The sequence below is a fragment of the Artibeus jamaicensis genome, unplaced genomic scaffold (assembly GCF_021234435.1).
Source record: "Artibeus jamaicensis isolate MK-2021 breed Jamaican fruit bat unplaced genomic scaffold, CSHL_Jam_final contig_834, whole genome shotgun sequence".
NCBI lineage: Eukaryota > Metazoa > Chordata > Mammalia > Chiroptera > Phyllostomidae > Artibeus > Artibeus jamaicensis.
Window position 1 is genome coordinate 266,342 of NW_026521981.1, and position 13,995 is coordinate 280,336.

General features: G+C 37.2%; 1 protein-coding gene across 2 annotated transcripts in view; it reads right to left on the minus strand.

Annotated features, from left to right (window-relative positions):
* Positions 1–13,995, minus strand: part of DLD (dihydrolipoamide dehydrogenase) — a 34,749-nt gene that overhangs the window by 800 nt on the left and 19,954 nt on the right. Inside the window, exons 9-14 of one of the 2 annotated variants that reach the window (XM_053673196.1) lie at positions 3,186–3,376; positions 2,120–2,290; positions 1,613–1,802; positions 1,057–1,194; positions 667–782; positions 98–161 (exon numbers count right to left, since the gene is read on the minus strand). In XM_053673196.1, the coding sequence (XP_053529171.1) occupies positions 705–782; positions 1,057–1,194; positions 1,613–1,802; positions 2,120–2,290; positions 3,186–3,376 (768 nt within the window). In that variant the 3' untranslated portion in view covers positions 98–161; positions 667–704. Of the gene's footprint in view, positions 1–71; positions 162–666; positions 783–1,056; positions 1,195–1,612; positions 1,803–2,119; positions 2,291–3,185; positions 3,377–13,995 lie in introns of those variants that run through there. The other variant, XM_037152922.2, reaches the window with a different exon arrangement.

Consider the following 13,995-nt stretch of genomic DNA (forward strand, 5'->3'; position numbering starts at 1 on the left):
TGCAAGTCAAGGACTGGGGGGTCAGAAGAAAATTTAGTAGCCATTAATTCTGCCGTGCTGTGAATAATTACCGGATGTGCATGACACACTCTAGCGATATCTTCACAGGATGCACCATATTCCAAGGCAAGAGCAGCTTCATTTACCATTTCACCAGCACCCTTTAAAAACAGTAGGCCAAAAATTAATTTTACCTCCATGGCAAAAACAAGTACACTAATGGGACAGATTAGTTGTAAGAGCAATGAACTAACTTCCTCCAGTCAGAAAAAGCTTAACAGAAAAGGCGGCACAGAAGGTACAGGGCTGGGATCTGGGTTCAAAGCTTACCACTTACTACCTCAACTATGCAGGCTGTGTACTTCACTCCACTCCTTTACCTCAAAACTGGGAATAGCAATTCCTACCCCACACAGCTGTGAAAATTAATGCATGTACTTAGGAAAAATCACAGTGAGCACTCAAACGTTCTATTATTATTGTGACATCAGATACCTAGGGGCATGCTGTACATTCAGGGATAGAAAAGGCTTTTCTTAGAAGGTAACACTTGAGCTGAGATGTGAATAATAAAGGAGTCAATCACACAAAGATCTGGAGGCAGACACAGTTAAAACAAAGGGTACTACTATAAGCACAAAGCTTTAAAAAGGAAAAAAGTTTGACCTGTTATGAAACTGAGAAAAGGCCCATGAGGTAGGGAATTAACAAAAGGAAGAGTGGAAAGAGATGAAGTCAGTAAGATGGGCAGGACCAGATTTGGTGGGGAGTTGTGTGTAAGCCTGCAATTGAAAAGAACCATTTGTGAGTGGTAAGCAGGCACACAGTACAAGCTTTAAAAGCATAATCATAGTTCCAAGTGTGGAAAGCAGATTACAGAGTGGGCAAGATAGAGTATTGCCAGTACCTTGCTAGAAATGATGCACAAAGAGCCCATACTCAAACTTTACTGGTAAATAACCTCATAATGTAAATACCTGGTAGTTTTACAGCAATCTACTAAATGGCAATGCTTTTCAAAAACCCTAATGGAATTTCTCATTTCACATTACTCACTGGTCCTAGAATATGTGCTCCCAAAACTCTGTCCGTTGATTTCTGCCCAAGAATCTTCACCATGCCATCTGTGTCAGCATTTGTCTTAGCTCTGCTGTTAGCAGCAAAGGGGAACTTCCCAACTTTGTACTCAATACCCTGTGAGAGACAGAAAATGACAACCTACATAAACTCTGAAAAAGTTCATCCCATTGGTGACATCATCTACCATATGTTCAGAAAATAAATCCCAAGAAAGTAATTCTTCACAGACCATCCAGAAGGAAAGACCAAAATACTTGTTAATGAGATATATTTTGGTATAAACACAAACAAATGCAAGTATCAGTCTGTCTGTGTGTATTTCAAGGACAAAAAGAAAAGCTCTAGCATTACTAGTTTTTGAATTCACTGCAAGTAAATGATTTCCTTCATTATACTAGCAAAGAAAAAATATAGAAACTAATCTATGTTCTACATAGTAAGTATAATACATTAATACATTAATAAAATAATTCTCAGTGTCACGAACTTAATTCACACACTGGAGTAAAACTAGTCTACGCTTCAGGATTACCTCTTCTTTCAACTGCTCTTCTGATTTGCCGACCCACGCCACTTCGGGGTGGGTGTAAATCACTGACGGCACACAGTTGTAGTCGATGTGCACAGCGCCACCAGCCATCCCTTCAACACAGATGATGCCTTCATCCTCTGCTTTGTGAGCCAGCATTGGACCTGCCACCACATCACCAATAGCATAGATACTACAATAGAGATCAAAAGAAACAGTGAACTTCTGACATCAGACACTTATCTTCAGTTATGCCATATTCACAAAACTGGAAGTTTCTAAATACTAAGTCACCAAAAAATTTATTAAATACAGCTTTTAACTATCTGATTTGGGTTCTTATTTTGGGTAATGAAAAAAGTTCAATTAATTATTTTGCTCTCACATATTAATTTACTATTTTTCCCCTAAGCCAATGTATTTTTTAAGCATGACAGAACTCTTATTTGCAAAGTAGTGTTTGACATAAACTTTGAAATTATTGAAAAATGCAGCAACTGTGCAACTTACTTTGGAATTTTAGTTTGGAATCTGGTATTGACTGGAATTCTACCTCTAGGATCTAGTTCGATGCCAAGCTCTTCCAGTCCCAAATTCTGAGTAAAAGGTCGTCGGCCAATGCAAACCAAGAGAACGTCACACGTGATAACTTCAGCTTTACCACCAGAAGCAGCTTCAATCCTGGACAATGAGCATGTTATAACTGTTAAATACACATCTACATAAATAGCTGATAGACTTCAAATTCTAAAACCAGACACTTCTCAAGTCCTGATTACACTTCTAACAGTGTATGTTTATTTTATTATAAATATAAACATAAGGGTCAGACAATTAAAAAATGCGCTCTCATGAGTTCTATCATTGAAATCCCACAACAGGCAATATAACACAGGTGGGGGTCACAGGTATTAGAGTCAGAAAAATGCAAGTACAAGCTGTGACTCTGTCACTGACTGTGTGACCTAAGGTGAGGTATTTCATCAAGTTATAAAAGTGTTCAATAAAGAGTGCCAGGCACATAGTAAACAATCTAATTAATATTACCGATTTCCCCATATAAGTATCTAAAAATACTGAATTCATTTTATTGCCCTGGCTGGTATGGTCATTGAATTGAGTGCCGGCCTCTGAACTGAAAGGTCACCAGTGTGATTCCTGGTCAGGGCACATGCCTGAGTTGTGGGCAGGTGCCCACCGTGGGGGTGAGCAAGAGGCAACCAACTGCCTATTTCTCCCTCGGTTTCTTCCTCACTTCCCCTCTCTCAAAAAATAAACAGAAAGTCTTTTCAAAAATTTTCATCTTACTAAATATAGGGAGCTTAAATTTTTCTGAATGTATACTATGTTAGTGTACATTAAAATGAGAATACTGTATTAATTTTTCCAGCATGAAATTAAATATGAATTTCAATAAACTGATTTGATAAGGAATACTGATTTATACTAAGCAATAAAATGTCTTAAATTATAAAATAATGTAAAATTACAAATTATAAAGTAATTCTGAAAAACCGAAGGTTTCTGTTAAAGAAAGACAAGCATATCATATCAAAATCAAAGGCAGCATACTTACGAAACATCAATTTTTCCATCTGACTTCTTGGTAGCACCAGTAACTTTTGTATTCAATTTAAATTTAAATCCTTGCTTTTGAAGGATGCGTTGAAAGTTTTTAGATATCTCCATATCAATTCCTATTCCACCAACATGACCCAAAAACTCAACTGCTGTCACATCTGCACCAAGTCTCTGCCAAACTGAACCCTGCAAATAGCAATTTTTAAAAATCATAAAAATAAAGGTTCCTATAGCAAATGTTCACTGAATTATCTTAGTTTATTGTAAGGTATTTTCCTTTGTTTATATGCTCTCATTACAGGGTCTGAGGTTTAAATTAACACTGTGACAAATATTTGTAACTTTATACATTTATTCACTCTATTCATTCAGCATTTGTTGAATATCTACAGTATGTCAGGTACCATTTTAGGTGCTAGGCACACCAGGAACCTTATATCCTGGTGGAGGAGACAAGGAAAATTCACGAAGAAGTTAGTAAAGTGTTACGAGAAAAATAAAGCAGCAAGTAGAGCTGGGACCACTGAAAGGAAAGGGCAATTTTAAATAGCATGACCCGGGGAAGGCCTCCCTGGCAGTGACATTCACACAAAGACTGGAAGAGATGGAAGAACTGTACCAGTAACTCTAGAATGAGAGGAAGAAGTGAGACGGAAGGTCTAGATGGGTAAGAAGTAGCCTCTTACTGCAACTAATTACTAATGCTGGCAAAATACTAAACTGGCTTATTTTATTTTCTCAACAGAGAAATGTTTACTTTTTCATTCAAGTTATAATTTAAACTAAATGCTGACTTTTAAACATTTTAACAATAACTTCTAAATACTTACATGTAAAACAGGCAAGAAGACATAAGTACAGGAGACCGTTCTGCATGGTGTGGGAAATATAGGCCAGCTCCCACTCGGAAAGGCCAGTGGAAAGTGAGGTCTGGCACACAGGATCCACACCCACGGATTGGTTCTCCCACAGGGAATCAGGCCTGCATTGTACCTAGGCCGCTTGGAGACTTGCTTTTTGCTAAAACTCCCTCACCCTGAATTGCAGCAGCAAACATTTATTGCACATCTTTAAAGTAACTTCCTAAAATCCATGCTAAACCTCCCAAGGACGGCTATAACCAGTACAACCACTTTTCCCTTTACATTTGCAAATAACCTTCTTTTGTGATGTAATTAGCAACATCCTCTCCTTTGTTTTCTGTAATAGGTAACCACCTAAAGTGAACCTGTGCATAGTAAATGAGGACCATCCTCAATGTAATGTGCCCAGAAAAGCAATAAAAGCCTGTCCAGGCAGGGGTCTGGGCGCTCTCTCACTGAGAGAGCAGCCTTGTCATCTCTTTTTCTCCACACGATTTCTATAGTCCGTGTGAACTGTCTCGTCTCATCCATAATGCCACAGACACTGTGGGCTTGTGTCCGCATCACATAAGTAACACACATACACAAAAGTGAACTCAGAATCATGGACCTAAATGTAAAACAAAACTATAAAACTTCTAGAAGAAAACATAGCAGAGAATCTCTGTGACCTTTGTGACCAAAGGTTTCTTAGTGACAACACCAAAAGCACAGACCATAAAAGGAAAAAAGTGTATATAAAAAGTACCTCATCAAAATTAAAAACTCTTCAAAATACTAAGACACAGAAAGAGAGCAGTGATGTCACCACCACAGAGTGAGAAGACACCTTGATTTTTCCCCTGAAAGTGACGAGCTGGACAACTATAATTCAACAAATGATTCCCCTTCTCAACACACAGACACATCAGAGACAACCACGCCATGCAGCATGATATCTGAAGGTGGATGGATCAGGTCAAGCATGGAAGGCAGGAAGGGAAGAGAACAGAGACGGGGCCACAGATGCAATCTAGCACCTGCCACAACCCTAGCTGATGCAGTAGCAGGGAAGGAGTCAGGCTGTAGCCCCAAAACAGTGATCCATAGGGCCAGAGGGGCAGAAGCACCATTCCAGCCTATTAGCCAGCACCCACTGCTGTTAAACCCAGTGACAAGGGTGGGGATGCAGGGCAGCTCAGCACAGTGGTGTGGCAGCAGTAGACTAGTAGCCACCATTACTATTAAGGCGAAACTATAGCCCTGTAAGCCCGCTTCCCCCCGCCCCGACCTATCAGAGCGGAACCTGGCAGAGGCAGCAGAGATGCCTCAGATAGCACACCCTGGCTGGCAGTCTCCGGTTATGTGGGGCCAGTACCAGGAACTCAACAGGCCTGAAGCCCCATCACCAGCTATATCCCACAAAGGGGATGGTAGCCCAAGCCTGAGGTGACTGGGACCTAGAGAGGATGCCTACCCCCAAAGGTGACATGAGGTATTTTTCTAGACTGAGGCCGCACCAACCCAAGATCTGAGAGGTGCCAGAAGTGCTCAGAAGAAAAAATAAAAACTTGCACTATAGCACCATCTACTGGAGAACAAAAGACAGATGTCTACATAACAATTTAGCAATTGTTCAGAACAAAACAGCACCTAAAAAAGGTAAAGTTCAACTACCTCAAATGGCCAGGCAGAGAAAACAATCCATCAAGTACCATAAATAACCAAAATAACAGGGTAGCTCAATGAAAAAAAAACATCCAGAAACTGAACTCAAAGACAAGGAATACTGTGATTTAAATGACATGTGTCATTTAAATGATTGTAGTTATCAAAAAAAAAAACCTCAGTAAGATACACGAAAACACAGAAAAGCATTTCAGTGAGCTCAGAAATAAAATCAACAAAAAAGGAGTACTTAAATAAAAGACTCAAACTATAAAACAAACAAACAAATTCTGGAGGTGAAGAACTCAGTAACTTAGATAAAGAATGAATGCAATGGACAGCCCAGGAAACAACAGACCAGATGGAGAGATAATTAGCAAACTTGAAAAAAGATATCTAGATATATGAGTCTACTGAAAGATGAGAGAGAAGTTAAAAAAATGAAAACAATATGAGAATTAGATTGACTCCATTGGAAAGATGAATGTAAAAATAATGTGTTTACCAGGAGAATAGAGGGAGAAGGACTATTCAAACAAAAATCGATGAGGACTTCCCAAACCTATGGAAAGAGCTAGACCCTTGAATTCAACAAGCTAACAGAACACTTAATTATCTCACTGCAAAATGACCTCCAAGACACATTATATGAAAACTGACAAAAGTTTTCATATGGAAACCAACACAGGCAACGGAAAAGACTGCAAGCTACTAAGGAAACAATTAGATAACTATGAATTTTTCAACAGAAACATTATAAGCCAGCAGAGTAGGGTATGATATATGAGAGATAACCACTGATGTTTCTTTCTTGCATCAACGTTTCCCTCTCTTTCTCCCTCCCTTCCCCTCTCAAAAAAAAAGTAAATAAAATCTTTTAAAAAAAATGTTTAAAGGAGCTCGTCTATTTGAAACAAAAAGATGGAAGTATACAAAACTATGAGTAAGCTGCCAGACAGAAGCAAAAAATTGCAACTCTATTTCAGAAGACTATAAAACACCTGTGACATAAAGATTAAAGAGGAAAAATTTGTTTAAAAGACTAAAACTTCTGCAATTTGGAAACAAATACACAGCATAAAAGGGGACAATTGTGACAGCAAATATGTAAAAGGAGAGGGGGAAACAACTGAACTTACACAGGTGAAGATGAAATGCAGTTAGAAGGATACAATGTGCATGAAACTTTGTTTTGGCATAAACTTAATGATAACCACATAAACAAAAATCTAGAACTGAGACATATCATAAAAAAAGAGGAAATGGCCCTGGCTGATATGGCTCAGTGGATTGAGTACAGGCCTGCAAACAAAAGGGCTGCTGGTTTGGATCCCAGTCTAGGTAGGACACATACCTGGGTTAGAGGCCAGGACCCCAGTATGGGGAGTACAAGAGGCAACCATAGACTGATGTTTCTCTCCTTCCCTCTCTTGATAAATAAGTAAATAAGTAAATAAATAACAAATGAGTGAATGAATGAATGAATAAAATTTAAAATAAAATAGGAAGTGGAAAAAAAATCATAGCCCAACAATCTCAAATGGCAGACAGAAACACAAAGGAAAAGAAACAATGGAGTCCTGGCTGGTGCGGCTCAGTGGATTGAGCACCAGCCTCCAAACCAGATTCCCAGTCAGAGCACATGCCTGGGTTGTGGGTCAGGTCCCTAGTAGGGGCCATCAATATGTGGCCCTCATCATCTCTCTCTTCCCCTCCGTCTAAAAATAAATAAATAAAATATTTTTAATGTGTTCTTAATAGAACAAACATTTCAAAAATTTATAGGGAACCATAAACAACCCTGAATAACCACAGCAATTTGGAGAAAGAAGAACAAAGTAGGAGGGATCACCATACCTGACATCAAACTATAAACCCAATAAACCCAATAAAGTCTCTATGGTCAATTAATATTCGACAAAGGGGACAGAGGCATAAAATGGAGTAAAAATAGCCTCTTCAACAAATGGTGTTGGGACATCTGAATAGCTATATTCAAAAAAATGAAACTTGACCACCAACTTACACCATACACAAAAATAAATTCAAGATTGATAAGGCTTAAATATAAGTCATTATACCATAAAAGAGGAGAAGATAGGCAGGAAAATCTCAGATGGAATATCTGGAATCTCAGATGGAATATAACACAGCAATATTTTCACCAATATGACCCCTAGAGTAAAGGACATAAAGGAAAGAATAAACAAAATGGGATCTCATCAAAATAAAAAGCTTCTGCATGGCTAAGGAAAACATTAGCAAAATGAAAAAGGAACCACCTGTATGGGAAAATATATTTGCCAAGGGTATCTCAGACAAGGGTTTTGATCTCCAAAATATATAAAGAACTCATATGACTTCACACCAGGAAGACAAACAATCCAATTAAAAAATGGCACAGGACTTGAACAGACACTTCTCCAATGAGGACATACAGAGGGCCCAGAGACATATGAGAAGATGCTCAGCATCACTAGCCATCAGAGAGATGCAAATTAAAACCACAATGATATACCACATCACATCAGTCAGAATGGCCATCAGAAACAAATGAACAAATAGTAAGTGCTGGTGAGGTTGTGGAGAAAAGGGACCCCTAGTACATTGTTGGTGGGAATGCAGACTGGTGCATCCACTATAGAAAACAGTATGGAATTTCCTTAAAAAAACTAAAAATGCAACTGCCTTTTGACCCAACAATTCCACTGCTGAGAGTATACCCTAAGAATCCTGAAACACTAATTCAAAAGAATCTATGCACCCCTATGTTCATAGCAGCACAATTTACAATAGCCAAGTGCTGGAAACAGCCTAGGTGCCCATTAGTAAATGAATGAATCAAAAAACTATAGTACATTTACACAATAGAATACTACGAAGCATAAGAAGAAGGAGCTCCTACCCTTTGTGATAGCATGGATGGAACTAGAAAGCATTATGCTAAGTGAAATAAGCAAGGCAGTAAAAAAACAAATACCATATGAACTCACCTATAAGTGGAATCTAATTAACAAAACAAATAAACTAGTGAAATATGACCAGAGACATTGAAATTAAGAACAAGCTCACAGTAACCATAGAGGAGAGGGGAGGGAAATAACAGAAGAAAGAAGGGAAAGGGTGATAAATGAACATGTATAAAGGACCAATGGACAAAGCCAAAGGAGGGTAGGAATGATTGTGGGAGATGTGGGTTAGTGGGGTTGAAGAAAGTGGTGGTAGGAAAATGGGGACAACTGTATTTGAACATTAAAGATGATTAAAAAGGAAAATATTAAAGGTATTTTCATTTTAAAGATAAAAATACGTTCTTAAAAAAAGAAACAATGGAGATACACTAGAAAATAAAAGATAAAATAGTTTTGATAACTTCTCACGCATCATTAATCACTCTGAATTAAATGTACTGAACTCAACGATCAAAAGGCATGAATCAAAAGGCAAGAATAGTGTTGGTGCTGTAATGGTGGGGCAGCCTTCCAAAAGGCAAAGTAATAAATGGATTAAAAAGCAGACCCAGGTATACACTGCTTTGCTCTCAGCTGCAAAGACAAAAACAGGCTCAAAGTATAGAAGCAGAAGATTAAACTCCAAGCAAATGGCATCCGGAGAAAAGTGGGTGTAGCCATACTTAAGACTATACATTCTTCTCAACTGAATATGGAACAGTGGGGCACAAAACAGACCTCAATAAATTTAAGACCAAAATCATACTAAGCACATACTTCAACCACAACATTATTAAACTGCAAATTAACTACAAGAAGAAAGCTGAGAAAACCACAATATGTGGATATTAAACAACATGCCACTGAACGACTGGGTCAAAGAAGAAATAAAAAGATATGGAGACAAATGAAATTCACAACACACCAAAGCTTGGAGGATGCAGTAAAAGCAGCACTAAGGGGGAAGCAAACAGCATGACAGGCCTACCCCGAGAAACAAGAAAAATCTCAAACCACCTAACATTTCACCTTAAAGAACTAAAAAAAGAACAACAAATAAAGGCCAAGGTCAGTAGAAGGAAGAAAATAATAAAAATCAGAGTGGAAGTAAATTAATAGGGAATAAAAAAGACAATAGAAAAAAATTATAAAACAAAGAGCTGGGTCTCTGAATAGATAAATAAAATTGACAAACATCTGGCTAGACCTACTAAAGAAAAAGAAAAGACTCAAAATCAGAAATTATAATGAACACAAAAGAAATATAAAGGATTATACAAGATTACTATTAAAAGCTACACACTACAAAATTCAACAACCTAGAAGAAATGAACAAGTTCTAGAAATACATAACCTAACCTTCCTAGACTGAGCCATGAACAAGTGGAAATCTAAACCAATCACTAGTAAGGAAATTAAAATAACAATCAAAAACCTCCCCCAAAACAAAAGTCCAAAACCAGATAGCTTCACTGGTGAATTCTACCAAACATTCAAAACTTTAATACCTTCCTATACTTGCCAAACTTTTCAAAAAAATTGATAAAGGAATACTTCCTCATTTTAGGAGGCTAACATTCCCCTGATATCAGAACCAGAAAAGAACAACAACAAAAAACCAATATATCTCTGATGAACAAAGATGCAAAATCCTAAACCAAATACTAGCAAATCAAATAAAAGAGATGTAAAGATGAACCAACATACCTAAGTCAATGTGATATACTACATTAACAAAATAAAAGATAAAAATCATGTGATCAATAAAGAAAAGCTTTAATAAAATTCAGCATCTACTTATAATGAAAACACTCAATAAAACATGCATAGAAGGAAAATACCTCAACATAATAAAGCCATATATGACAAACCCTCAGCTCATATGCACACTGGTGAAACCTGAAAACTTTTCCTTTAAGACCAAGAACAAGACAAGAAAACCCACTCTCACCACTAGTTTTCAATAGAGTACTGGAAGTCAAGAAATAAAAGGTATCCAAATAGAGAATGAAGAAGTAAAACTGTCACCATTTGCAAATGACATGATTACATATATAGAAAAGCCTAAAAATGCCACCAATATACCATTAGAAACAATAAAAAAATAGAGTGGCAAGATATAAAATCAATATACAAAAATCTGTCACACTCCTATATATTAACAATGAAATGTCAGAAAAAGAAATGAAAAAAAGAATCCCATTTACAATTACAACAAAATGGATAAATTACCTCGGAATAAACTTACAAAGGAAGTGAAGGACTTGGAACTGAAAACTTTAAGACATTTTTGAAAGAAAATGAAGACACAAAAAAATGGAAAGATACTTCATGTTCACAGATTATAAGAAATACTGTTATTAAGAAGGCTGTATTACCTAATGAAATATGCAGATTTAATACAATCTCCATCAAAATCCCAATGGCATCTTTCACAGAAATAGAACAAAAGTCATCAAATTTGTATGGAACCAAGAAGGAGTCCAAACAGCCTAGGCAATCCTGAGAAAAAAGGACAAAGCCAGAGGTATCAACTCCCTGACTTCACAGTACGCTACCAAACTACAATAATCAAAAAACTACGGAATGGCAAAAAAAAGCAAACACAAAGATCGAGAAAACAGAAATAGACCCACACATATATGGGCAACTAATTTTCCGGGGGAGAAAGGGATAAAAAGGGCGAAGGGGGCCAAACACGTGGTGACAAGAGGAGGAAGATTACAGGTGGTGAGCACGCAGTGGGGTGTACGGATGTTGTGTTATAAAGTTGAACACTGGATATTTTTTTATTATCAACAACCAATGTCACCCCCATAAATATATTTAAAAAGAAAAAAGAAAACCAAAAAAGGAGCCACATATTGGGAAAAATTATTTGCAAAATATCTATGTGATAAAGGATTTATATTCAGATTACACAAGTCTCAAAACTCAGTAACGAAGTTTAAAAAACCCAATTAAAAAACGGTCAAAATATGTACAGGGGCACTTTAGCAAAGATATGACAAGTAAGTACATAAAAAGATGCTGAACATTACCAGTCACTAGAAAACATAGACATGTCTTTGGTGAACATGCTTCCCAAATTTATGAATGATACAAAGCAAGAAAAAGCAGGTTAAGCATAAGAATGACAGTCAAGAAAATAGACTGAAATAATGGGCACAAGTAAAGTAGATTAAATTGAAGAGAAATTATAGGTTCAAAGTCCTTTATTTAGGTTTTAAAAAAATCGGAATTCCTTAAGCAAAGGATATAAGGTTTTCATCTGACTACAAGCTCACTGTGTGCTTAAAAACAAATAAATAAATAAATACACTGATCTTAAAGGATTACATTGGAAAAGGCATATTACACATACCAAAAGATGTTCTAACATCCACATTATGCTTAGTTTTAAACACCATTTACAAGTAATCCAGACAGACCAGATTGGATCAAACAGCTGATGACAAAATAATAGATCTGGTATCTACAGGACCTAGTAAGAAGTATAAACAAAAGCAGCAGAGATTCCAATATGGATAACTCAGTCACTGCCTTCAAGGAGTTTATGGTTCTGTGGGAAAAACATAAACAAATAATGCTATATAGTGTTATTAGATGATAAAAAGATATAGACACTTTATATTTCACTCAAAAAATGAAAGACTTGGGCTTTTCTAAAACAAAGAAATCTTCACCAAAAAAGGTATCTTCTAAACTGACTGTTGAAAGTTATTATATTAACAAATGCTTTTTGAATAATAACAAAATAAAGCTAATATGTGAGCACTTACTGTATGTCAGCCACTATGCTAGATGCTAAAGACACAGTAAATGAAACCACCATGATGATCTCTGTCCCCATGAAGTTTATGATTTCATGAAAGAGAGACAAGTGAACAAGTAATATCAGGAAAGTGAAATAATACTGTAACAAGAAGTATAAGGTATGATGGAACACTCAGCAAGAATACATAAGGGCATCTAGAATAGTCAGGGAAGGGCTCATTAGAGCGCAGAGACTGGAGGGAAGAAATATTCCAAATGGACAGAAAGCCCACAGATAACAGAAAGCACAGCTCACTCAGAAATCGACACTTCAATATACCTAACACATACTTTGTGAGGGAGAAGGGCTAGCAAAGAGGCTGGAGATTTGAGCCAGTGCCACATCATGCTGACCTTTAACTGACACTAAAGAGGTTAGATTTGTCCTAACAGCTATAGTGAGTCACTGAAGGGTTTTTTTCAGGAAAGAGACGTGATTACTTCTGTTGTAGAAAGATCACTCCAACCACTCTGGGGAATTAGAAAAAGATAGAAAAGAAGATAGATTAGAAAAAGATGAAAGAAGCCAGAAAGACCTAGGACAAGACATGATGCTGGCCTGAACATGAAGCTAAGTAGGTACATGAAAACAGGATATATTCATGAGATCTCTATCAGGTAGTATCACATTAGGAGCCGGTAACTGGCTCAATACAAAGCATGAAGGCATGGGAGAATGCACATAATTCCCAAATTTCTTGCTCAGACCTCTAGATGGGTGGCAGTACCACTCATTCCCTAAGATGGGAAATGTTATATAAGTTTTTGATTGTCTTTTTAATATATTTTATTGACTATGCTATTGCAGTTGGCCCATTTTCCTCTTTATTCCCCTGTGCCCTTGCACCATCCTCCCACCCACATTTCCCCCTTTAGTTTATGTCCATGGGTCATATATGTAAGTTCTTTGGCTTCTCCATTTCCTAAACTATTCTTAACCTCCCCATGTCTATTTGGTACCTACCACTAATGCTTTATTAACTTTGCCTCCCACCCCCCATTCTCTCACTGCCCCCTCCCTACTGATAGCCCTCCCTGTGATCTCCATTTCTGTGAATCTGTTACTGTTATAGTTGTTTGCTTAGTTTTTGTTCTTTTTAGGTTCAGTTGTTGATAGTTGTCAGTTTGTTGTCATTTTACTGTTCATAGCTTTTGATCTTTTTTCTTAGATCAGTCCCTTTAACCTTTCATATAAGGGCTTGGTGATGATGAACTCCTTTAACTTGACCTTATTTGGGAAGCATTTTATCTGTCTTTCCATCCTAAATGATACTTTTGCTGGAGAGAGTAATCTTGGATGCAGGTCCTTGCCCTTCATGACTTTGAATACTTCTTTCCAGCCCCTTCTTGCCTGCAAGGTTTCTTTTGAGAAATCAGCTGAGAGAGTCTTAAGGGAACTCCTTTGTAGGTAACTCTCTCCTTTCTTCTTGCTGCTTTTAAGATTCTCTTCGTATCTTTGATCTTGGCTAATGTAATTATGATGTGCCTTCATGTGTGCTTCCTCGGGTCCATCTTCTTTTGGACTCTC